The 25,232-nt window shown below is 41.6% G+C and overlaps 1 protein-coding gene across 2 annotated transcripts in view; it reads right to left on the bottom strand.

Moving 5' to 3' along the window:
- Nucleotides 1-3,460: 3,460 nt before the first annotated feature.
- LOC125903805 (serine protease HTRA1A-like) overlaps nt 3,461-25,232 on the bottom strand; it is a 35,025-nt gene continuing 13,253 nt past the window's right edge. The window contains exons 3-9 of one of the 2 annotated variants that reach the window (XM_049600956.1): nt 24,810-25,014; nt 8,689-8,883; nt 8,573-8,605; nt 8,348-8,462; nt 7,600-7,657; nt 6,292-6,387; nt 3,461-4,140 (exon numbers count right to left, since the gene is read on the bottom strand). In XM_049600956.1, coding sequence (XP_049456913.1) covers nt 3,972-4,140; nt 6,292-6,387; nt 7,600-7,657; nt 8,348-8,462; nt 8,573-8,605; nt 8,689-8,883; nt 24,810-25,014 — 871 coding nt within the window. In that variant the 3' untranslated portion in view covers nt 3,461-3,971. The remainder of the gene's footprint in view (nt 4,141-6,291; nt 6,388-7,599; nt 7,658-8,347; nt 8,463-8,572; nt 8,606-8,688; nt 8,884-24,809; nt 25,015-25,232) is intronic. The other variant, XM_049600957.1, reaches the window with a different exon arrangement.

Raw genomic sequence — 25,232 nt, 5'->3', positions numbered from 1 at the left:
TGGCAAGACCCCCTTGTAGTGCGCTGCAAGAAGGGGAATAGCCAATCAGCGGCGAGAATATCCACATGTGCTTTAAGAGTCCGTCAGCAAACGTGACTCTGATTGGTTAAAAAGTGAAACCATAACAAGAGATAGGGGGCGCTGGAGGACCACGTTAGTTAGTACAAACTTGAAGACGTGCCAAAGAGAAAGCAAACGGTGCAGATGGTGTCGTCTGCTTCTCGTGTTTATCTCACACCCTCTGGTTTTTAGGCAACTTTAGCAGCAAATAGGCCCAACTGAATTCATCCAGATAAACCATTTAAAAAATCCTGTACTTTAAAATGCTTTCATTATTCTTCAAATTATAATTTAGATATTGTTTAAAACAAGGGAGCTAAATAGATGGCTTCATAATATTCATTAATATTTACCCTGTAATCAGTAAATAACACGATCAGAATCAGTTTAAAGGGTCGGTTCACTCAAATTAGCAGTTTTCATAGGGACTATGAGTTGGTTTCAAACTGTTCATATTATAGCAGGGGTGTAAATATAGACAGTGCAGGCAGTGTGACTGCATTGGGGTGGAGGGGCCCGTAGAGTGAGCGGACTCTTGCAAGTGATTCAGACTGCCACCTTGGAAATATACCTGTGTTCAAAGATAAATGATTTTAAAAAGAAAGAATATCATTAATTTAAAAACGGCGCCACTTGCTGTATATGTCCTCAAAAAAGGCAAACCGGCTTCATGGTTTTCTTTTTCTTTTTTGAAATAGTCAGTAGCTATCTAAAACAAAATTCTATGCTTTTTCTATACAAGCTATAAAATCTATAAATGTACTATGCAAACTATTCAATTAAATGATTCATGTCTTACTTTCTTTGACATTTTTGTCAGATATGCAATGATGATTGCTGAGTCATATGTATGTTAATGTCCTTCAATGTCAAGTCTCTATTTGTGTCAAGATAATACATGCATGATAGCGTGCCACTGCATTATGCCATCTATGCATCTAGCCTAACCAGGTCATTTCCGGTTTATTTTATTATGTTTTTTTATACAATTTTTTTTTTAAGTGTTGTGTGTTCCACAAACACATTTTGCTGCTATTGTATTGTGAGTTTCTATATCTCAAAACCATAGGAAAATAAAATCGGAACAGTGCATGGCTAGATACCACAAGATGTTAGTAAGAAAATAGGTGTGTTTGTTTTTTTATTTTCTGTCATTTGGATGAACCAACCCTTTAAACCCCTACAGCACATAAGCAGCATTTAGGGGTTGACTTGGTCTGCAAAAGGGAAAAAAAGGATCTTGTTTTACCTCTTCAAGTTACTTAAGCTATTTCATGCTCAATTCACTTTAACCACATCATTAGGTGCTTCTGTTCATTCTGTTCACCACATTATTACTATCTTGATTGCCCCATCAAAAACACGACAGAACATTAAACAAATTAAGTGTACTGTTTTAACAAATGATCTACCTGTGGTTGTAATAAAATATAATAAACTATACCTTATACAATCAATAGAAATATAATTCTATACAGCCACATTTGGTCATTTTGTGCTTACTGGACTGAACGTTCAGACACCTGCAGCATGCTGGAAACAGAAAGCATAGATCACCAACCCTGGCACTGGTCCGGGGCACAGATGGTGTCAAATGAATGAATAGTGTGTTATAAACAGCTCGGGTCTGCAGGGCAAAGTGGTCCCAACTGTATCAACAGTGAAATGACCATTACTCAGCCGAGACAGACATCACAACATCCCCTTCAAAGCATGGAAGTCCTTATAAAGAAGTGGCAATGGGTCAGCTGTGTGGAAATAGCTGCTCTGAGTCCAGGAACAGAGGGATGCTAATTTCCCACGGGAGGTACTGAAATGTTTTGAGGTATATTTATTTTTATTTTTCCATCTGACCCACAGAAAATAGAATAACTCCCACTGTATAGCTCTGTACTTTTATCCATGCTTCAGATGAGGAGGAGCCTTTGCTTGGATCACAGTTAATCAAACACCCAAAGGTTTTCTCAGTCACTCAGTGTCAATCATCATTAGGCAACATTTGGACAGTGAAAAGTATGAAAAACACACATTATATTCAGTCAGTGTTTAACATACAGATTGTTTTGGCATCGGCATGTATTTGGGCTGACAGTGAGACTGTCACTTCACATCAAGGCTCAGGGGTGGTGAGGTAATATGGCCAAGCCCTCGATGACTGATGGCTTTGAGCTCAGGTTTTGGCAGTTTTGCAGTCATTACTTCATTCGACAGGCAAACTTTATGCTACACATACTGTAATCTCTCTGAATGTTTTGCAGTCTTGGAATAAATGAGTCAGGAATCGGTGCCAGTGCCAAGTGAAATAAAAACAAAGAATTTTAACTCTGTGTGGAACATCTGCCTGAGATGTTTGCAACATGGTCGGATGGGTAAATTAGGACGAGAGACTGCAACACTGATACAGAGCCATGAGATGGCAGCAACACTTGCTGTCATGCTTCTGTCTCAGTGCTTTTTTTGTTTATTTGTTTTTCAAAATTACACCTTTGGCCTTTGAATGAAAACATCTATCAACTGGGTGTCCAGTATGTGATAATATTTAACCTAAACAAGTCAAAATATTTCCTAATATTTAATATGTGTGATTATGGTGCATGCCTGTGGGTTGCTTAGCATCATGGGAAAGCATCTGTAATGTAGCTTCCATGTGGTGGGAATGGAAAATGGGGTGTGAAGGATAAACATACAGTGGTTATTAGAGGCATGGTGTGAAATTCAAATGTTAAAACTGGCTCTGCTGCATGACAAAATATGTTCCTCTGTCTTTTAAACACACTTGTAAAGCTGCTGAAGTTCCATTTTAATCTCTCTGTCGACTGTGGAGCATAGTAGACCTTATTTGAAGTTATGGTGGCTTACAATGAAGAAAAAACAAAAGCTTCTGGACAGTTTTTCCACTGCCGATTTTACATTTATCGAAAGTTTTCAGTCGGAGGCCTTCTTGTAAATCGCAAAGTTGTTCTCAATGTGTGCTGGTTTCTGTAGTCCTCATGAGGTCTACTTCATCATCTTCATCCAAAATTTATGTGGTAAACAAAAATCTCTACCAAAACATTGAGTGTATTCATGCGAGCCCCACATATGTGGCCACTGCATCATGGGTCGGATCTCTGCTTGGCTCGCACTCCTGTCTCTGAGGTCGGCCTGCAGAGCCCCTGGCCCAACAATCACACCACACCACTATCAAGCCCATATGAAGGCAATAAAATCAAACTCAAACCAGATCCCGATTGGTTTTATGTCCCCTCTGTGTGTACACGAGCGATGGTTAAGCAAACTCTGCACACACACAAAGAAAATATTGTAATGTCAGCCTGGTTGCAGTCCATCTCAAAATGTGTGTGTTTAAATGTGTGTTTAAAAGTGAGATTGAAGAAAATGAGAAATCCAGCACAGTGAGTGTCAAAACAGAAGAACCCTTTATTTTTTTCTCAGTATACATCAAGTAATCAACAACAACATTCTACAGTACTTTTAAAAAAGGAGTTTAGAAAACAACAATTATACAAATCAGATTTGCCCAGCGAGTCTCTAAATTGCTTAAAATTGCAGTGGAAGGTCTGACTGAGCAGAAGTCCATATTAAAAAAGACACAAAACAAGAGAGAGCAGATAAAAACAAGATGCCAGTAACCAGCTTCTTATGTTTGTGACCAAACAGTAGTAGCATTGATCAAAGCATTGAAGACTAAAAGTGAAAACACACATGGAGAACAAAGTACAGTGCTGCTTTTAGAGCATCTGTACAGCTGTTCCTTTCAAGGCAAAGCCAGAGTTTTCCTGGATGTGTGGGGTCACTGGCCTTTGGCCACAGGGAGAGAGGGTGTGTCAGTAGGAGCCCTCCTCCAATGTAAGGTCCACTGGTGATAAGTTAAACTTAGCTCCAGCTCCTGCGGTGGGATTTGAGGAAGGTCATGGGTCGATCTCCATGGGGACAACCGTGAGGATCGCGTCCTCATTTCCACGACGCACAACTACTCTCAGGGTGCCATCCCGCTTGATGGCGTTACTAACATCAGTAGCTGATGAGATCCTCTGGCCGTTGATTGAGATGATGACGTCGTGCTCTTTGAGTCCAGCACTGGAGGAGAGAAGAGGAAGAGAGGATTGATAGATGGTCTCATAAATGTGTTGATAACAGCAACAAAATCTGGCATTTTTGTTTTCCGCACCTGATTATCTTAGCAGAGATATCATGGCAGAGTTTTTGCTACTAAGAAGGTGTGTGGGACTGGAAGGTAACAAACTGCCACAACGCCAGTGTGCCACTTCATAGCAGGACTATTGTGCGATCTCGGTGTAAAAACGGCTACTGTTAACTCTGTCAGCACTGTTTGCTCTGTTGGCATCAGCTACTAGTCGCCGGCTGAGCTACCTGTGTGCAGGCAACCTCTGAATCATAGATACACTCTGAATATTGTATAAAGCGCCTTTAAAGCCTGATTTATGTCATTCCTCTGTTCTTATTCTTCCACTAGTGTCAAAAAATGATGTAAAAACACATCAGTGAGCCAAACTGTTGCACTGGGTGACATGTTCCTTCTTTTCAATGAACACGGGCACTATAATTTATTTTGAGTCAATCCCACATACAACATCCTGCTGCTCGAAATACTCACTAGAGCGCCAAACATGTATTTTTCCACCACTAAAAATAGTTCCCAACAAATGCCACCATTTCCCCCCGTTTGAGTAACCTTTGGGAAAAACTACAGTGCCCTGCTGTTTCAGGAAATTAAAAAGGGAAATTATTCATGACCCATTCGTAAAGATTTACATCTTCAGTCAGAACCCATAAGCTTGAGAGACGGACAAAAGCATTATTGGTTTTAGTCTTTTCATTTGTGGCCAATGATAAAAATATGTAAAATCAACAGCCTCATCCTTTAATAATGATTACATGTGTTGGTTTTATAATAGTTTCTTTCCTCTGCTTGTACAATGTGTAACGATTATTTCCTCTTTTGGATTTTAGTTGAAAGAATAAAGCAGAAGATAAATTTAACGACCTGCATATGTAATGTATCAAAAACTACTCACTCACAGAAGTTAAAATTAAGTCCTTGTCATGGATTGCTTGTGCTTTATACAAACACATGAAACATGTACTTGCTCAGGTTTGTTTACAGGTGCGTGAGCACAATCTGAATCAATGTAACATCTGTTGTAAGGATTTTAATGAACAATCACGACATGAATGATAGCACAGCGAGGTTAGCACGCTAAGTAAATAAAAACATGTTGGCTAACGGTACAACCATAATGAAAAAAACAAACCAGTAAACTTAAAATCACACGCAGACCGAGGCAGTAACCAGCAGTGATATCACAAGCTGTCTCTAAACACAGCTGCTTAATCACAGCCACATGTGAACACAGACCACCACACCTTCACTTGCAATAGCATCCATAAACACAACTCCAGCTCAGTATCCTCCTCATTACGCTCAGCTGCTCCAACACCTCCGACAGAGCAAATGAACGGTTCTCTACATCAGGGTCAAGATTTCCAAAGGCCGCAAACCATTACAAAACACAGTGAGATCAAAAGCGTGAAAGTGCAGCCTAGAAAAAAACATAAATTATAAAAGCAACCACAGAAATGTTATTATGCAAAGAGCAGGGTGATTTAAGCAATGAGTAAACTCTGACGAGGTCCTATAGGGGACACTACTCTGGAGCGGGCTGGGTGAGCAAGCGCAGGAAAACCACAGCGTAGCTGGTAACCTCCCTGCATGAGGTTTGAAGGAAATAGCTGACCTCAGCGTCTCCCGAGCCCCACTCTGCTGGAGCTGTGGTGGTGGCTGATTGGAGTGGGCTGCGATTGTGGGAGGAGGGGGGATACTTTAGAGGGCCAGGCACTCCAGGCACGCCGGAGTGAGCCATGAATTTATGTTCTACTAAGACAGTTGTGTAGGAGGCTTTTGTGTGTGATTGAGTGTGTGTCTATGTGCACACTTGACATTTAGAGGAGAGAACTAAAATAAAGGAAGGAAATGAAATATACTGTCTATTTGCGTTGTGAGTGGGGAGCAGGAGCTGCACTGAGAGTGATGAGAGTGAATTAGGTGCACATGTGTAGCACAATGTGCCAAAGACAATATCCCATGGCTGAGAAAGAGTCAGAGACAATTTGCATTTGCACTTCACCAAGAACCATGATGTTACAACCAAGTTAGTTTGAAACTGAGCCCACTCTAATGGAGCCACATGGGTAAAATATCACCCTTACGTTGCAGCTGGTGTCTTTGCAATGACCTCCATAACGTAAGCCCCAGAGGTGATGTCAGGGAAGTCACGGTGTCGAGTCTTCAGCTCTTTCGCCAGCCTAGAGGTAGAAAACAGGTCACAGAGTTTAGGAATCAACCTCCATTTTTATATGGCAGAAAACAAGAAATGTTAATGTTGCAATTTCCTATGTCAAACCAAAAAGAAAGGTCAGGTGAGTCATTTAAAGCTGGGGTAGCATTTTAATTTTGGCGTCGATAGGTAGAAATCCCATAATAAATTTTGAACATGTTGGAACCAAAGCAGACTGTTGGCTCTGTAACAGGCTTTAGAAAATCTAGGCTGTGACAGGAGACTTTAGCCAGTCATGAGTCAATGCCGAGACAGGACATTTGTATTGGCTGTCCTACAAATGTGTGTGCCTACACTGCAAAGCAACGCCATAAAAGGAAGATGGACGTCTCAAAAAGAGAGTCTAAAATAAGGTCTGACAGTAAATGATATAAAACGTGTTGATATCGGCGAAGCATTTCGGGGACGCAGAGAAAAGAATGCTAATAGCTTGGCCATCTGCTGACTGGAGCTAAAGGCTACAAGTTCATGTTTTCTTTAAAGATGATTTTCATGGCTTTTGCCTTTATTTAAGAGGACAGACTTGAGTGTGAAAGGCGGAGAAGGGTCGTAGGATGGACTCAAACCTCTGGTTGTCATGACAAGTACATTGCCTTCATACGTGGGATGCCCACTCTTACCAGTGAGTTACTGTGTGCCCCCAAGTTCATGTTCATATAGCTAGTGTTAGTGAGAGCCTCAAATCACAGTGTGTCGTCTGCCTCAGTGCCGCCACTACAGACCACCTCGCTAAAAGGAGAGCAGGCAGCAGCTCCAGGGATGGACCCCCAGTCAGCGGCTGCAGAAACCTGAATCCAGCCAGAGCAAACCCCAGCTCCAGGGGAATCAGACAGCCCCGATTCCCTGCTGGATTGGCAAACTTTCTGTTGCTGCTGTTACACAGGCTTGACCTGCTGCTGGCCACCAGCCTGCGGTGACACCCAGCGCTGACTGAATTTGAGATGTTACAGCCACTGCCTGAAGGTCTATCTCCCAAGCTGATGTGTGAGCTCCTCCTGGGGAAGAAGTCTACAGTGGCGGAGAGTGAGACGGAGTGACCAGGGGGGTCTCAACTGTTCATGGTCATCTTTTTTTTTTTTTTTTACCTTGTCCAGATTTCTGCCTACTCCTGCTTTAATACATTTCTGGAGATGTGCCGATGCTATTTCACTGACAATGTATATAAAGGCATGCAACTTACGCTGGAGTGAGAGTCATCATCCTCACACCAATATATTTCTTCTTAGCAGCCCCTCTCCCTAGAGATGCACAGCAACACAGCACAGATACAATCATTCACCCTCCTGCCTGCAACAGTTGGGGTTCTTAGTTTTATGAGAGTGTTTGTTTTCAACTCCAAGAAATAAAAATCCTCCAGAGTATTTTTTTTCTTTATGTGAGTGATAGAAATATCATATATCATAGAGCTGATCACAGATTGTCTCGTTTATCTTGCACATGTCTCACAGGACAGTGTGTGCGTCCACATACTCCGTCTTCCATATGTTTCACCATCTTGTTTTTTAGTCATTTCATCATTTAAGCAAATCAAATTAAGAACCCAGGCTGGCAGCTGCATATAAAATACATGTGTGTATTACGCCAGGTGAAGTGCAAAGCAATAAAATAAAAGCACAGCCTGACATGTACTGGCGTTTTCTTCTTAGTAGTTTATTTGCAATGTCATAATCCTGTTGGGTAATGCTTGGCATGGATTCATAAAGCTAGAAAATGTAGTCAATATATCTCAAGAGAGCACATAGAGATGAGAAATAACCGAAGAAAAGGCATGCTGAATTATATTATGCTCCTTTACCGTGTGTGCACATGGGATCTTGGTCCAACTCTTGCAGCCAATTTTCAAAATTTGCCTCCTACAATTTGTCTTAGTGACTGAATAGAAGCAATAAAATAATAACATAATAAGTTCTGTCGGATAGAGCTCATACCTCTGGACTGCCTGTCATAGGACTCTGCCAGGAATTCTCGAATTTTGTCTGAGGGTATAGCGAAGGAGATGCCAGCCGTCACCTTCAATGTGTTGATCCCAATCACCTCGCCATCCTAAAACAGCAAACCTCAGCTCAGTGTCTCGTAACAAATTATTATATGGGCTTTAACATGTTTGTGGGAATGTAAAAATGGATCTGCCATCGAAATAGAATATGTCTTACCAGATTTACCAGAGGCCCTCCAGAGTTGCCGTACTGTGAACCAAAAGGAGACATCACTCATTATTTGTGTCTGTGAGAAAAACAAGGCGTATAATAAAGCATCCTCATTCACTTACGTTTATGATGGCATCAGTTTGAATGTACTCCATGTCGGAGTTGCGAAGGCCCAGTTCTCTGCCCCCTCGCTGAGTTGTGCTGACAATTCCTGTGGTCACTGTGTTCTGGAGGGAAAACGGGCTGCCAATAGCAACCACAAACTCCCCTGGTCTCAGGTCTGATGAACGGCCCAGCAACAGTACAGGAAGCTTGGTCTGCAAGTGAGAAGGGACAATATGGTCATATTGCTTGAGGTCAAAGTTACGGAGAAAACAATTATTCATGAGGCTTTGCAGGAGAAAACTAGCACATATTAGCAAGAGCCTAGGTTTTGTTTCAAAATTGGAGAGGGACAAAATTTTGAGCATCAAACACTTAATTTGCTGCATTCTGGTAAATTTTTATGAACCAATTTGTGCCTTTTCTGCACCAATTTATGGTTTAAATACCTTAAATTCTGTCAAATATTGAACATAGCCTTAGTTAAGGCGGTACATAATGTCAAGCTCAGCTCACATCCCAGCTACATCAGCTGATCTCAAACAGCCAATCAACTGATGGAGCAGCTGACTGATGGAAGGGAGTCAGCTGATAGATCACATGATTACTTTCTATGCAGCCAATTGGCAGATCTCATTTAGCCACCCTATTTAAACTGCTCTGGCCTGCCTACTGTTGCTGCTTCCTCTGCAAGCCGCTTTGCAACCCGCCTCCACCCCAGCTCCTCCTTTTCATGCTGTGTCTGACTTATCAATCTCATTTCTCTTTGTCACTGATGCTGGCTCTGTTCTGTTCACCAGGGGGGCTTTGCTGCTCTCCCTGCCTCAGACTTTCCTCGTTTGCACATGGAGGGGCAGAGAGGTGTGCTCTCTCTGCCTCAGGCTTTCTACGTAGGTGCCTGTAAGGGCAGGGAGGTTTGCTCACTCTGCTGTGCGTGGAAGATGCTTTCGGCGTAGGCCCAAGGAAAGGCAGAGAGGCCCCAGAACAGAGCCACACCACCAAATATAATACTGCAAATGGAAAGTTTTCTTTGACTAAAGTGTCCCTGATTGAAATAAAAGTTATTTGCTACTATCATGTTGTTATATGAGGGGGCAAATGCACGTTTCAAATATTGAGGGAGACATGTCCCCTGTGGTCCCCCAGAAATCTACACCCATGCCTATGAGCTGACTTTTGAAGGTTTTCTCAAAATCAAAATCTATAATCAAAATACTGAATATGCTGGGAGGTTGTGCTCTTTCTATGGGCTATATTTGTCTATATTCTGCATGTAATAAAAGTATGTTTTGTGACATTGTTAATCTGTTTCATAGGTAATTCATCAAATATTAATGTGTTCTGGTGACTGATGTACTGTGCTCACATAAAACAATGTAATGTGACGTATATTCAACTTTTCTAATCAGTAAAGTTTTAAAAGAAAATCCCAAACTCAGCATTGCTTCGACTGCAATGACTCCCCTGGGCTTTAAGGACTTCACATGATCATGTGTTTTATGAGTGGACAGTGGGAAAATAATTACAGCAAAACCACTAACAGTCTTCTAAACACAACCCACTCAAAGCTGCATGGCAATGCTCCCACACAAAAACAATTACTCCTTTTTTCACTGCAGTATGAAGTGATATTTACGCCAAACAACTCAGCTAAAATGCTAATAGTCAACATCAAAAGCGTCTTTGTTTAATGTAAAGTAGCTCTGATGACAAATCATTCCTTATGGTAACGAACGAGCCACAGATGCTGGAAAATTGACTGATATACAGTAAATAATGAGTACCTTTAGGTCTGGTTAAAGCTGCTACACTGGGCAGTGGAAACCAGGCTACTGAGAACTGGCCTCTACAGACAGACAGGATATATATTTATCCTTCCACAGTGACAGTTTTCTTCTCTGAATGAAATCATCTCTGCTGGGCAGCCTGTAGTCAAAGCCCACACACCACCACATCACGTCGAGGCCACGCAGAGACCCAACGCCCTCACAGCAGGCGAGTACTATCTTCAAAACCAGAATTACTGCCTCGCGGTTGTATGCCTCGGCCAGCCAGTAAAGTTGCAGTTTACAACCTTGTCTGTCCACACTTAGATGTAGTTTAGACTTTAAAGGAATCCAATACAAGGTATTAAGTGTATTTTTTTGGTGAAACTGAAGTCATCACTATATTGACATGTACAGTTCAGTGGGAAACATGCTGTCTTCACTATTTTTAAAGAGGAGTACAGAGGACTGATAGGGAGCTTTATCACATGGTGCAACAATAAACTAAAGCTAAACGAATAAGCTTGTGGCGGACTACCAGAGGAAGAGGAGAGAACTCAGAGTTGTAGCCATGACAGCAGAGAATGCTTCAAAAGTGGATGTTGCTGCAAAGAAGCTTTTAAAACGTGGATGCTTCACACAAATCTTCAACCCAACAGCACAGAAGATTTAAACACAAATCTGGCGACCACTTTGTTTGTTCCGCCATCTTGCAGTACCACAATTACTGCGGTGGAAGGCCGCAGTGTCTGCAGCAACAAGTCTATCTATTGTGTCTCTCATTTGATGTCAAACTTTGGCATAAAATGTAGACATTATTGACTGCAAAATAGTACTTAAGTTTTCCATGGTTAAAAAAATCACTCCTACTAAACACAGAGCTGCTAGTGTTTCAGTTTGAGGACCATGTTAACTGGTGGCTTTAAGCTGAACTGCTCGAAGTAACTTCTGGTCGCCTTAAATAGTAACACAGAGGAGTACGTATTTAAAACTGATAAAATCAAATTTACGAGGACCCCTACATGCTCTGTTCCTGTTTTCACCAACCATGACACACTCAGCTAGGAATCACTCACGAGCTAAACGCTATTTGTGATTTGTTTGTGATGCAGATAGAATAATGTCTACTGCTCTATTTATTGCCCTATTTACATCCTTTACTTTTAAAAGAGCCATTTTTGGCCCAAAAAGAAAAAAAGGAGCAGCAAAACATATTTGAGCCTCATAATACAGGCAACATAGAATTTATAAGTCAAATGTAGCCTATCAACATTACTAATAGATCTAAATCAGCATTCATTAATGTTCATTATGTTTTAGCACAAGCTAGCTACTCTGCAGTGGGCTAGCTTTGATTATTTGGTGCTTAGACTATGCAGCGTTGTCATTGAAAGCAAACAAATTAGTCCATGCACTATTAAATGCTCTTTTTTCCACTGAGACCTTTCTCTTTTTGGATGTGGAATCAACAGCTAGCCTGGCTAGGAAGACTCAAAGCCACCTTAGCCATCGCTAGTGACATTTTTAAGATGCATGATGCACTTTTTTTTTAAATTGGTATATTGGCTATGCATTGTTTCACAATCTTTTTTTTTTTCAGAGCTGAAGTTTGTTGTTGGGGCAGCTGAGAGCTACACAAGTACCTCTAGATGTTGTCAAAAGTAACGTTACAGGTAAAAGTGGAAAATTACACACTTCTTAGGACAGCTTGCAGTTAACAGGCATGTATTGTAGGGAGTTGCCACCACAGTAATGACAACTTATTAACTTCCAGTGCTCCCTAGACTGGTCTATACAGTCACCACAGTTTATAGGTGAACACCCAAGATTAGTCTCAACAATTTAGTGTCTGACCAAATGTGAAATGTGGTCATAATCTCCCCCTCTGAGTTTATAACATTTAATAATGTCCAGAAAAGAGTTTTTGCAGAACATCACAATGTCACAGTGAAGTTGACCTTTGACCTTTTGGATTTAAAGAGTCATCACTTCATTACTTCATTCTTTTAGACATTTGTGTGACATAATTAGCGAATGGATTCTTGAGGTATGGCCAAAAGTGTGTTTGTGAGGTCAAACTGACCTTTGACCTTTAAATTCTAATCGGTTCACCCTTGAGTCCAAGTGGACGTTTGTGCTAAATGTAATAAACCTTCCGTGAGGCTTTCCTGAGATATTGCATCCATAAGAATTCGACACATGGACAATCCAAAAACTATATGTGTTCAGCCACGGCTTCGCTGGCGTGGAGGCATAAAAAAGGACCTTTCCCGAGTGCTCCTCCTATGTATCCATTTTGTTTACACAGGGTTATAAATAGAAGCCGGAGGAGGCTGCAAGGTAACTGAGACAGCAACACAAGTTGGCACACACAGACAAAAGGATCTATTTGAATTATGCGTATGCAGTCGAACACTCAGACATGGCAGGCAAATCATTTTATTCTCAGTCTTAAACGTAACACCTCATTGCCAACACATGCACACATTTTGCTTTGTGTTCATGCACGTCCGCAGATGAAGACAGCACGACTACAACAGCTACAAAACTTTAAATTAGAAAATTGGATTGTGGGAAAACATTTCGAACACACTTTTGATTCAGTCGTTGGTGCGTCACACTTTGCTGTAAACGATCTGGACTCTTGAGGTGAAGCTATTATTAGAAGATGACAAAGATAGTGACAGCCAGTAACTAGGGGAAAGAACCCTACTTTCCACCTTACCTCACACACGCACAGAGATACACAAATACAAAACACACTAATGTCTGCGGCAGTGTTCCTGATTCCTGTGGGTTTGTTTGAACACTGTGGGTGTGTTAAAGGTAAACTTACACAGACAGGCTGCAGAAGTGTGTCCATAAACCAGGAAACATGCATTTGGCTCGTGCAAACACACACACACACACACACACACACACACACAGACACCTGACACAGGGGTAGCAGCGCATAATCACCCCCTCTCCCTTCACACTCCCTGCGAGATAAGAGTATAACCAGATGGAGAGAGGAAGCAAGAAACACACACACAGCTGAGAGAGAGAGGACGTCAGGTGGATGTGAGTCCCTGCCAAGACATTCAGGACTCCGTCACAGTGATTATGATAACAGTCAGCAATACTTGTGGTGTCATGGTGACTGTTGCTATCAGGCGAAAAGCTTGTATCGCCAGAATGTCAGCTTGAAGGAGCAGCTTTGTTTTTAGCTTGAGTGCACTTAATTATAATGTCTTTCTGCAGGGTGCTATTGCTGCTTATAGATGTCTCTACTCATCCCAGGTTCATGCACACCCACACAAAGTCGCAATGCGTTCAGAAAAAACATGTACGAAAAGTGCTAAATGCATCAGTATGCTGACAACCAAACAGCGCCCCTGTGAGAGGGCAGAACAAACAGGGAACACGCTGACTGACAAACTTTATGAAAGACCCTAGTTTACATATCACTTACTAATTGTGACTAGTCAGCAATCTGGAATGAGTTGTGGAAAATCATCTCACCATGTGAGCCTGCTTCTTCTGACCACCCAAGTGACTCACCCTGCTATTTCAGACGAAGGTTACGATTGCACTCGTACTTCACCCAAAGACGCTATGGCCACACTTAAAGGAAAGAGGCAAGGTGAAAGAGGGGAACAACAAACACCACAAACCACCGGAAAAGAGTCTGAGAATGTCAGACGAATGAGTCAAGAGCAATTTTGTTTGATATTTCATGCAGCGCACACTGGAAGAAACCGGCTTATGACCAAAAAAAAAAAACAACCAAAACAAAAAGTAGTTGCACGGGTGCACATGATGTGAAAAATTCCTGACTTCTTTTCCATCTTTAGATCCAGCCTTCTGCTCAGAGACAGGTTTTGTCACAGTTATCATGGACACCATGGCGAAGGGACAGTAAGACAGATAAGCTGGCGGAAATAGCAGCAGAGTTGCTATGGCGATGCGTCATTGTTTAATGTTACAGCCTTGGTCGTTTGGAGGCTCATTTAAAAGCCATTACACTAACTACCATTTTATGACTGGAGGACCAGGTGCAAACTTTAACTCCAGTCAAGCTGGGATGGACTGCAGGTTAATAGTTTCTGAGGCACATATGAACTCACAGAGAGAGGGAGGAGGCTGCCAGGGCATGAACTTCACAAACTGAAGTCTGTAAATTAAAACCCACACACCTGGCACTGCTTAGATATACAGCCAGACCACTTCCAAATACACACGTGCAGACAAGGAAGCTGCTTCGGTCGGGTCAGCATGTGACCTAAACTGTATATAAGATCAACTGCAGCCACTTCACGCTCTCAAGTTCCTTTCATACAAGTGACTTCAAAGCAGGCAACATACTTTTATAAGTTCCACCTTGCAACACTGATAAATACACAAAGGTATAGGGTTTTTCCAGCTGATGTCTGAATGTGAGCCCTCGGGGTTGCTTTAATGCAGATAAAAATAGGGCAGGATTCAACACGTTCATACATATCATAAGGTGAGGCGATTAGAAGATCAAGCTGATTGGAGAGAGGGGACACCCTGTGTGTGTGTTTGCTTGCATGGAATCTCCGTGACTCATTTATGTGGCTGTTTGTGCATGTCTGCACTGAACAAAACAGATATGTAGGTGAATGTTGTGACCGTGACTTTTACGCACAAAGCCACAGTCCACACATGAGCGAGGTTTTAGCTCCTCTGAGCAATTCCCTTCACAGTGAGTAACATCAACATGTTCAAATCACACTGGCTGAACCATATCCTTGCTGACACCAGTACGGAAACCACTATGGTTTCCATATGTTGTCAGGAAGGTTTTTTAGTCTGTATAAGAGCAAACATATGTCTGCGAGTTCCGTGTGTATGTTCTACTCTGTGCAGTTTTGCATGAGAGCTCAAAGGGCGTCTCGGCTCTGGCTAGACACCACAAAAACTTTGAACTGCACAAATCCCAATGATGAGAGAAGATGAGGTCTTCATTTGCTTCAGGAAGGCTGCCGAAAGTATATGAACTACAACTCTCCTTTGCCATGACCTTGGACAGGAGAAGAGGTTTAGAAAACAGATGAATGTTTAACTGACACTAAGCATGCAGAGATAATACTGGCAAGAGTGAAACCTATGGTAGTAATTCTGATTCCTATAGGTTTTATATGTCTAGGGCAGTTATACTGTAGTCTAGTCTATTCTTTATATGGCTGGGGAAGCACTCTGGAATCTCCTCAAGCAACCCAGAGGTTCCCTGGATCCCAGTTTGTAAACCAGAGGGTTACGGCCCTGCTTGTACGTGTCGCACTTTCCAAAAGCCTACACCCAAATTGTGGAGTATGACACTGGTAATAAATGAGTTAGTAGATAATAAAAGGCACAAGTGGCTTAATTACAAAACAACATATTCTCCCAGTTACCTCTAATGACATTTAGCTATGCAGGGAGTTTAATTTGTCCAGGTTTTGAGATAACTGCTTTTGATAACACAATGGAGGTGAAGGGAATTTTGTCCATAGTATTAAAAAGTTTGATTAATCAGGAGAACAAATGGGCACGAGTTTACCTAGGAACAATTTCTTCAGTAGAAACTAGCTCTATTTAATGTACAGTGAGATATGTGGATTATTTGACAGAATAAACTTGTTTCAGGAAAGATTTATTGCTGCTGAAATGTTAATGCTGTGAGGCGGTGTTGTAGTCAAGATCACCTAAACCGAGACCAAGTCATGACCAAAATAAAAGTGTACCAAGACCCAGACTTTGAGGGGTTGACACCAAGTCAAGAGTCCCACACTGCATGACACACTTATGATAAAATGTGGCCTATGCAAATCATAGGCACTCCTCAAACTGATCTGAAACATCAACATTCCCATAAAAACACCCACAGGAAACAAGTAAAGACTCATCTTCATTCACCTCTTTTATTGCTATAGCTACTGTGTAGAGGTGTGTATGTGTACCATAAGAAAGCTCAGAGGTGAATTTTATGTGTGGGATTTTTTCCTTTGCTTTCAAAAATTAAACAAATACAACCACTCGACACCGAAAATCAATTTAATTGTCTCTATTCAACATCTTTTTTTGCACATGCAATTCAGTGGTATCGCCGCACTTGTGGTCTTCACTCGTCTTGAAATAAATCCCACGTCCTCTTCGTCAAGGCTGAGTAAAAATTAGGTTGAGTTAGAGATGAGTGGTCTTGAGGCCAAAACCGAGTAGCAACACTGCTGTGAGGACCACAAACTAAACTCCATTCACCTCAAGTGCATTGGATTTCAGGGAAGGATCACGAAACCTGGCCAAGAAAAACACAATCTATCTGCATGGCTATGTGCCAGTGAGAGTAAGTTTGAAAATGTTTTTTTTCCTTTTTTGGGTAAACCAACCCTTAAAGCCAAGACGAGATGATGTAATCCAGGCCCCTGTTCTACTTTACAATACCCAGAATGCATCATAGCCTTGGCTCTATTAATTGCAAAAACAGGAATTGGTAGTGAGGGCATGTTTCAGATATACTGTTGACGATCACCTATCTGACTATAGCTGTGGATGATTTGAAACTTTTCTATCATAACTCATAGTAGACACTCTACAGTGACGCCATGGGCTGGTAACCCACAACAGTTCTGGGTAAAGCTGCTGCCGGTCCAGCAGGCTTGGAAACGATTACGCAGCCAAAAAGTAGGCCAAGACAAAGTGCATCAAGACCCAGCAGGGCAAAATAGTGTGTGAATGTGTGCGTATTTTCCTTGGCTCTTTTCCCACTCCACTGCATCCTTAAGCATGGGAACCATTTTAGTTACAGGGGCAAGAGATGAAGGAGAGAGTTTGGGTCAGGAGGAGAGGAGGATGTGATTCATTTCCCCTCCCTCTGTCTCTGAAGGACGACATGCAGTGTCTTTCCACTGGCAATAGAGCGTGTCCTCTACGTCCCTGCTGTGAGCCGTCTTAAACCCGTCCATGCACACACACACACACACACACACACACACACACACACACACACACACACATACACTGATTTGAATAATTGATTGCAAGCTTGCATTTCTCTGTCGGTGCTGTTCATCTAGGGATGTAGACATCTCCTACTTCCTGGGGAAACATTTACCCAATGTTGCTGATAAACAGATAAATGCAGGAACACATGGCTGCACAGAGGCACATTCCTTCTCTTTCCTCTCTGCACATAAACACACACACACACACACACACACACACACACATACATACATATTCCAATAATAGCGCCGTCCAAACCAGCACCAGGCAAATTTCCCAGAGAGAACGGGCTGAGACTCTTAATAGTAGGTGATGGGTAATACAGGGATAAACCGTGCCATTGTTTCAGGGGACCATATGGGAAACATGAGGCCAGTTTTTTCCTGCCACGTCTTGTAAAGCTGACTGTAGCATGAGGTTTAAAGTTAATGGCTAATTTATTTATAGTAACATTCAACAGTTTCAGTGGGATATAATTGTTTTTCAGGCAACTTATCATTACACCGCCTCTGGTGTTAAAAATAGGAACAGGAAGGTTTTTTTTTTTCCTAACATGGAATATATGTAGTTCACAATAACGGTAGCAGATAAACCACACAACATGGCCAGTCATTTTTGAAACAACGAGCCCTTGATTTAAGACAGAAATAGACAAAAGCAACTTATTTCTAGATTGCAAACATTGATTTTGCCAGCTGAAATGACAACTCTTGCTGACTGGTTCTCTAAGACAAAGCTAGCTGGCTAATTAACATTCATGAGTTGGTTATTATCTGTCTCTGACTGACTTGTTTTAAAATGAGAATGCTGAAAGAAGCTTATAAATGTAACCTTGATAGATACGTCTTTGAGGTCTATGAAGACTGCTGAAAGACAGATAGGCAAAGCTACATGTCCTAAGCAAAAAAGTTAGCAAATAAAAGAGCAACTTTTCTTTGCATTAAGCCTCATTTCCACCAAGCAGTCCAGTTCAGTTCAGCTTGTTACACATTAGAACAGTTATTTTTGTGTTTCAATTGTCAAAAGTGGTGGATGGTACCAACAGGACCATTTAGTTCTGTCACATTTATTCATAACCCCTCTGTTGAGGCACCTAGTACTAGGCCCCCAGAAAAGGCACTTATAGCTTTGAAGCCAATTTTCCCAGCAGCGAAAGCTTATAACTACAACTTCTGGGTCCATCATGTGATGCCATTAGGCCCAAAAAGACTGTTTACCATAGACCCACATGGGAAAGAGATCTATGTAAATCAGTGGATACATTATTTTAAGTGTCACAAGCCCTGCAAAATGATACGTTTGACTTGGGATTTGATCCGTTCAATCCAATATCATTTTATTGCAAGTTAGCAGCAAGCTAAACTGGAAGTACCCTGTTGGGCCGGTGGAAGGTAAGCGTTTGGTCTAGTCTCTGGTGCGCATCCTCTACGGGCCCGACTTAAAATATTCCTGTCTGCTCTTTATTGTTCTGAAAACGTGTGTGCAACCCCATGGACAATCAACGAGGTGCAGACGTTCCTCCACATTGCCAACGAATGTCTACAGTGAATATAACAAGAGCTGGAAGGAGCAATGACGCAGCTACTACTATTGGTAACAACCCTGCCTACATTTAAGAGCACTGTCTGTGGTGGAAACGCTAAACAGATCTAGGGTTTAGGTAGATGTCCATATGGGTTATGTACCAGTTCTAAGGGTACAATACTGAAAGTGTTCGGTGGAAACATGTTTTCAGGGCTTTATAAGGGAAAATGTCTGATTAAACTAACATAACCCTGTTTGGATGGTTAGAACCAAAAAACCTAAATGGACAAAGTAGAAATGTATACTCTGAAAGACAAAGGGCTTTGAGGAAGTTTGAGCTGTGGTTGTGGAAACTTGTAAACCTAAACTAAAGAAAGACCGGGACGAAGTCTCTACCTTCACTAGTTAGCTAATAATAATGCTAACTCTTGGCCGTGGAAGTAACACTAGGTTATGTTATTATTGTGGATAAAAAGCAAGTTAGCAAGTCTTAGTAACGTTTGCAGCTCACAGTAGAGCAGATAAACACAAAAAATAACCAATTCCTTAAAGTCTTATGCTTTTATGCTTTTGGTTTTATCGAAAAATCCAAAGTCCTCTTGTGCCTAAGTAGCGTATGTTTGAGCTGCAGTGTGAACAAAGCCAAGGATCAGTGGGTTTACTGCATTCAGCTGTATTTGCAGTATAAAGCACCCAAGCCAAGGTTAATGACTGCACAGGTCATGTAGTAAAATGATCTGGAATGATATGGAAAATTCCCAGCACAGTGCATTTGAGTGTTGAAGTCATTCCAAGACAGCATTGTTGCTTCCAAGTCCACAGGGGTCAATATGATTAAACAAAAGTCCTTCCAAGACAGCAAGCTTGAGCAGCAAGAGTGAAAGCAGGTAAACCTAAACGCGTCCAACTCAATGTAATCACTTCCAAGTGAGTGTGACCGTGTCCAAGTTCTCAGTGAGAGAATGAGGTTAATGAGAAGCCTTTTAAAAGCTGAGGCACAATGAGTTCTATCATAATTGTGCCGTTGCCACATCACACAATGCACTCATCAACCTATTAGCTCACATAGTCCTCCAGACATATGGATCCATTTTCCAGGCCTTGACCACATCGCTGCCTCTTTCTCTGTCCCCTTTGCTTTCTCTTTTCCCCCCTACTCTCGACACAGGAACAAGTGAGTGCAGCACTTTTTCCCCCTTCCCTTCCCCTCTGAAGTTCCAGCTGCTGTAGACAGACTAATGTATTCCCCAGAGCCAAGGGGTAGACCACAGCCCCGAGAACGGACTGGGTCTTGCTACCAATAAACTCCAATTTTACACAGAAAAGGAAAGAGAAATGCGACAGAAGCGAGTCATTAGGCTGAGGGAAAACCTAACTTTAAACTTTCTCACTCATAAACTGGTACAATTGTTTATTGATTATCTCAGGCTGCTTCTGGAGTCAGCTTTTCTTTGACAGAGAGAACACTACGAGGAAAAGAGTGAGGAGCAGAGAGCGAAGGCAGACAGGAATGAGGGAGGGGAGGATGGAAGATTAACGAGATATATTCAGCACCAGTCAGGATATGAATTCATAAAGTCTCATATGGTAATTTTGCAAGAAAATAGCCCAATTCATGCTTACGGGCACAGAGATTTCTCTAATAAACCTCTTAAACTAAAGATGAAAAGCGAAATTTGGCTGATGTAATGTTTGTTTAGACTTTTAAATCTAGATAAGCATCTTATTGTTGTGGTTCTATCAAATCTACAACTTCTATTTGTCTTTCCCTCTCTATGGAGTCAGTGTGTGTTCAGAAATTATGGATATCTTGATCATTTCTTGCTCTGAAGAACTTGCAGTTACTCCAGGCTTAGTAGCTATCAGAGACAGAATCGACACTTAGACTTAAGCCAAACTTAAACCACAAAAATTAAGACTTGAGACTTCACTGGAGACTTGGCTTACTTGAGACTTGCCTCCGTAAAGACTTGACTTGAGTCTTGAAAACTTGTTTAATTACCCTTCATATATTTCATAGGTATGGACATTAAAAGGAGCTGGTTTTAGCAGTTTCCGCTGGCTGCAATACTTGATCAATCTGCCAATGATTTCTGAATATACTGTTTAACCTTTTGTCATCAGAATATATTTAAAAATGGCCATCACAATTTTCAAGAGCTCAAGGCAATGTTAACAAGTGTCTTGTTTTGTCCAACCACCAGTCCAATACCCAAAGATGTTCAGAGTAATGAGGTTGGATTTTGTACTTTCTTACTACGATGCATCAATTATCAAAATCATTGACGATTAATTAATAGGCCTGCAACTGACAAATCAATCGTCAAGGTCTCGCTTATTCTGGCAGTCCAGTCACCAGAAGAAAATGTTGGTATTGTAAGTTTTTGCAAAGCACAGATATGTTTCATACATATTATATCAATGTTTCCAAAGAGACACACTTCAGATTACATGTATATGAGCTGACTTTGTCATGGAGAGGTGGAGGGGATGGTGGATGGTGCGATACTTCTGCGAGACATCTGCCAAGCTGCAGAGTTTAAGACCAACAAACAACAAAATGGGCTGTTAATTTGTGAGACATCTCAGCATTTCCAGTGTTCCAGAGACAGTGTCTTTAGCTACACATTGTGGCGTCAAACTTGGGTGTTCTTTAGGAACACATTGCAGGATTTCCAGTAGCGATTTAGGGGGTATTTTAAGCCTAAACATGATCTTTTCCTAACCATAACCAAGTGTCTTTTGTGCCTAAATATAACCACATGTTAACCACAGTGGTGGGTTTTGGTTGGATTGGGCTGCAGCACTCTGGAGCTTTTGACGATATTACAGTCTTCACCAATAAATGAGGTTTGTCTAGCTGTCATGAAGAGTAGATGTTCAAACCTCTGGGCACTTCATCTTCACTCAAGAAAACTGTGATACAGTCAAAAGCATCAGAAGAAGCAAGTAAGTGGGCCTTGAGTAAAGATTGCTTTGTCAACTGTTTTTTCCAATCAAGAATGAGCTGTCAGCTGTTAAGCTTTTAAGGGAAAATGTTGTACCATTTTAATCTGACTTGATGTGGAAATTGCCCTCAAGGAAGCCAGATTTCATTTGAGACTTGCTCTGACAGCACTCCGTTATCCATACCTTCAGTGAACTGCCGTCGAATGAAGAAAGATTTTTTTTCAAAGCTGGAATTTACAGTTATTACTCTTTAGGTAGTGAAATCAAATACCCTGTAGCTATAGGTCTGGATGAATACACTTTCCCTTTTATATGTAATCCAAAATGACAAGTTTGCTCGCCCTCCTACCCTCTCATTATAACTTACTCATCCTCTAATTTCAGCCTGTATTAACTCTCGCTAGTTCCACACACACACACATACACGCCAACTCCCCCTCATTAGCAGAAATGCCTGCTCCATCTAAATCATGTGGCCTTTCCAAAGAGACCACATGTCCTCTGGGGCTTCATCACTGACTCATGGCCTGAATGACCCGCTCCGACTTCACACAATGACTTAAACTCTTTATCAAAACAAGGATACTCATGATGCTAAGTGTGCTTTTTCCCAGTGTGACACCCTGGATACATCTGGCTGTCATTTGATTACAATTAACCTGCTTTATCACAATCACCTGTTGTTTACCAGCCAGTTGGGTCACAAAGTCATGCAGAGGAATGCTATAAATGCATTTTACACTGGAAATGCATGCTATATAAACACTAACTTCTGCAATGATGATGATCTTTTTCATGCTTCTACAATATAAAGTATATGTCAGTCTTGAATCTGCAGGGCTGTACACACTGAGCATGTGATGCAAACAAATCCCCCGAATGAAGACCAGCCTGTCATCAACAGACGGAAAAGCTTTCATTATAAGATGAGCAAAAACAAAGCGTCTGTCACTGCTCTTTTCCGCACTCTTCGCTCACATTGTCGGCCAAACAAAAACCTGAATGTTTCGACCTCTTTTCAGAATTGGGAGTCTTTGTAATACACCTTGTGTTGCTGTCATGAGCATCTATTCAGCTGTGTCACCCAGGCATGAGAGTGAGCACCATAATGCACCCTGCTCTGACTCCCAGTCAATGGGCCCTGGATCTCTGCCATGCATTCCTTCACATGACTGTTGACTGTGATTAACATGTAATAGGGATCCCTTCTGTCCAGTATATAGAGAAAGAAACATAGAAAGATAGGGACATGGCGATAACAAGAGAAGAAATGTAGTAAACGTTCTGTGCAGCAAACTTTTTGCCTTTAAATATCATCACTGGCTTTGAACTGGCCACAGGCTTGTTATTGTCTCTGCACGACGCTCGTGAGAAGAGCAACTTGCCGAGTATTTGCAGGCTGTCGTGTCTGAACACCAACAGGATCTGGACCGACTGCCAGCCAGCTGTCTTTTAAAGACCCATTTGGCTGCACCTGCATTCTCACTTTACTTCACTTGCAATCTAAATAATCTCCTAGATTTGGAGGACTCTCATGCCAGAATACAATCCCACAGCCTTCAAATGTCCCAACAGTTTAAGTGCAAAAGAGCAAGTTAATGTTTTGATCTTGTTGCAGTGATTGAGTGCACTGAAAATTCTCTGTAGCTTTGCATATTTTCTCATTCCAACTGACTAGTAAAACTTGCATAAATGGTCTTTTGTGAAACCAACATCTATTGTTCTCATCCTGGTCAAAAACATGGTTTTGTACTGACGTGCATCGGTGGTTGAGTAAACTTCATTCTCAGGGTCAAGGGCCAAAAAACAGAAAAGGAAATGAAAATAAGAGAAAGTTTAGTGGGAAAGCAGAGGAAATTTATTTTCCAGTAAGCCTGTTTCTCTGGCTTTAATTAAACTAATCACACCTCAATAAGAAAGTATATCTTTTTTTAAAGGACTAGTGGGACATTTGGGAAAATACTCTCATGTCCGTTTGCCAATTATGGAGCTAGAGCCCGGAGACAATTAGCTTAGCTAAGCATAAAGACTGGAAGAAGAGGGAAACAGCTAGACTGGCTCTCGTTTGTGTAATCTGTACATTAACAGAAATCTAAAAATGAAAAGCTGTTTTTTTAAGAGAGGTTATGCGCTCAAGTTGTTTGTGGCCGAGCGTGTCAACTTCCTGAAATCTCCAATGCCAAATCTTCATGCTAACACGGGGCAATCACCTCCTGGCTCTTGCTAGAGAACATGAGAGCACTAATTTTTCATCTCATTCTTGGCGAGAAAGTGCATAAACATATTTCACAAAATGTCAAATTACTGAACTAAAGCTGCCAGTCATACCACCACACACTGATACTACTAGCTCACTGAGCACCACTGACCTAGCTAATGTTACAATTCAGCTGAGGACGTCATTAATGTTCACATCTCGGGCTGTCACGATGCATGCTTCCTTCTGCGTGGTGATACAGTTGGTGGGTGTAGTTTGGTAGAGAGAAAATAGTTCATACGAAAATGCTCGGAACAAGGTCTGCAGATTATTTTCAGTCTCCAAGTCATGATTTCAGGAAGGAGAAACTGCTGTTGAGTTTTTCAAATCTATACTCTTTGGCCCTCTGAGCCGAGTGCCATCCACAAGTGCCGTTCCACTATATTTGAGAGAAGGCAGACATCTCTATGGCTACCAAAATAACACACTGAAATAATCTAGATCGATAAATAGTAAGACAGAAAAACATGAATTCTGGATTTATTTTTTGGGTGAACTGTTCCTTTGAGGGAGACCTGGCTATAATAGGCAATAAAAAGGAGCAGAAAATGTGCTCAGGCGCTTAGTTTCATCAACATTTCACTTTCTAGATGTCTCTAACTCCCACTGTAGCTCTGTTACTTTGCTAGCCTTCGGACTGTGTGACACTTTGACTGACCGGTGCTTCGATCTTGATGAGGGCGATGTCCGATTTCTCATCCACATCTTTGATTTTGGCATCATAGGAGCCGCCGCTCTTCAGCTCCACTTTCACCCGGTGCTTATTGGCCACGACGTGGGCATTGGTCACAATCTGGCCATCGTCTGACACAACAAAGCCAGAACCACTGGCCACCGCCACCTCTCGTTTGGAATAAGTCATCCTGTGGGGGGAAGAATAGGGTGGTGAGAAGGTGGATGAGAAGGGGATTAGAGAATTTCTATTCACTTCAACCTTTCAACAGGTCTCTTCTTCTGTAAAAACAAACTGAAAAGACAGCAAAAACAACACCTGATGTAACAGCAGTGCAAGACTCAAAAGTTGAAAGCAAACAAAGTTTAAAGCATTTGAGTGTCAGCGCAGCTCTTGTGAACAGGAGGT

The sequence above is a fragment of the Epinephelus fuscoguttatus genome, linkage group LG16 (genome assembly GCF_011397635.1).
Source record: "Epinephelus fuscoguttatus linkage group LG16, E.fuscoguttatus.final_Chr_v1".
Classification (NCBI taxonomy): Eukaryota; Metazoa; Chordata; class Actinopteri; order Perciformes; family Serranidae; genus Epinephelus; species Epinephelus fuscoguttatus.
This window is presented reverse-complemented; position numbering and strand designations above follow the sequence as displayed.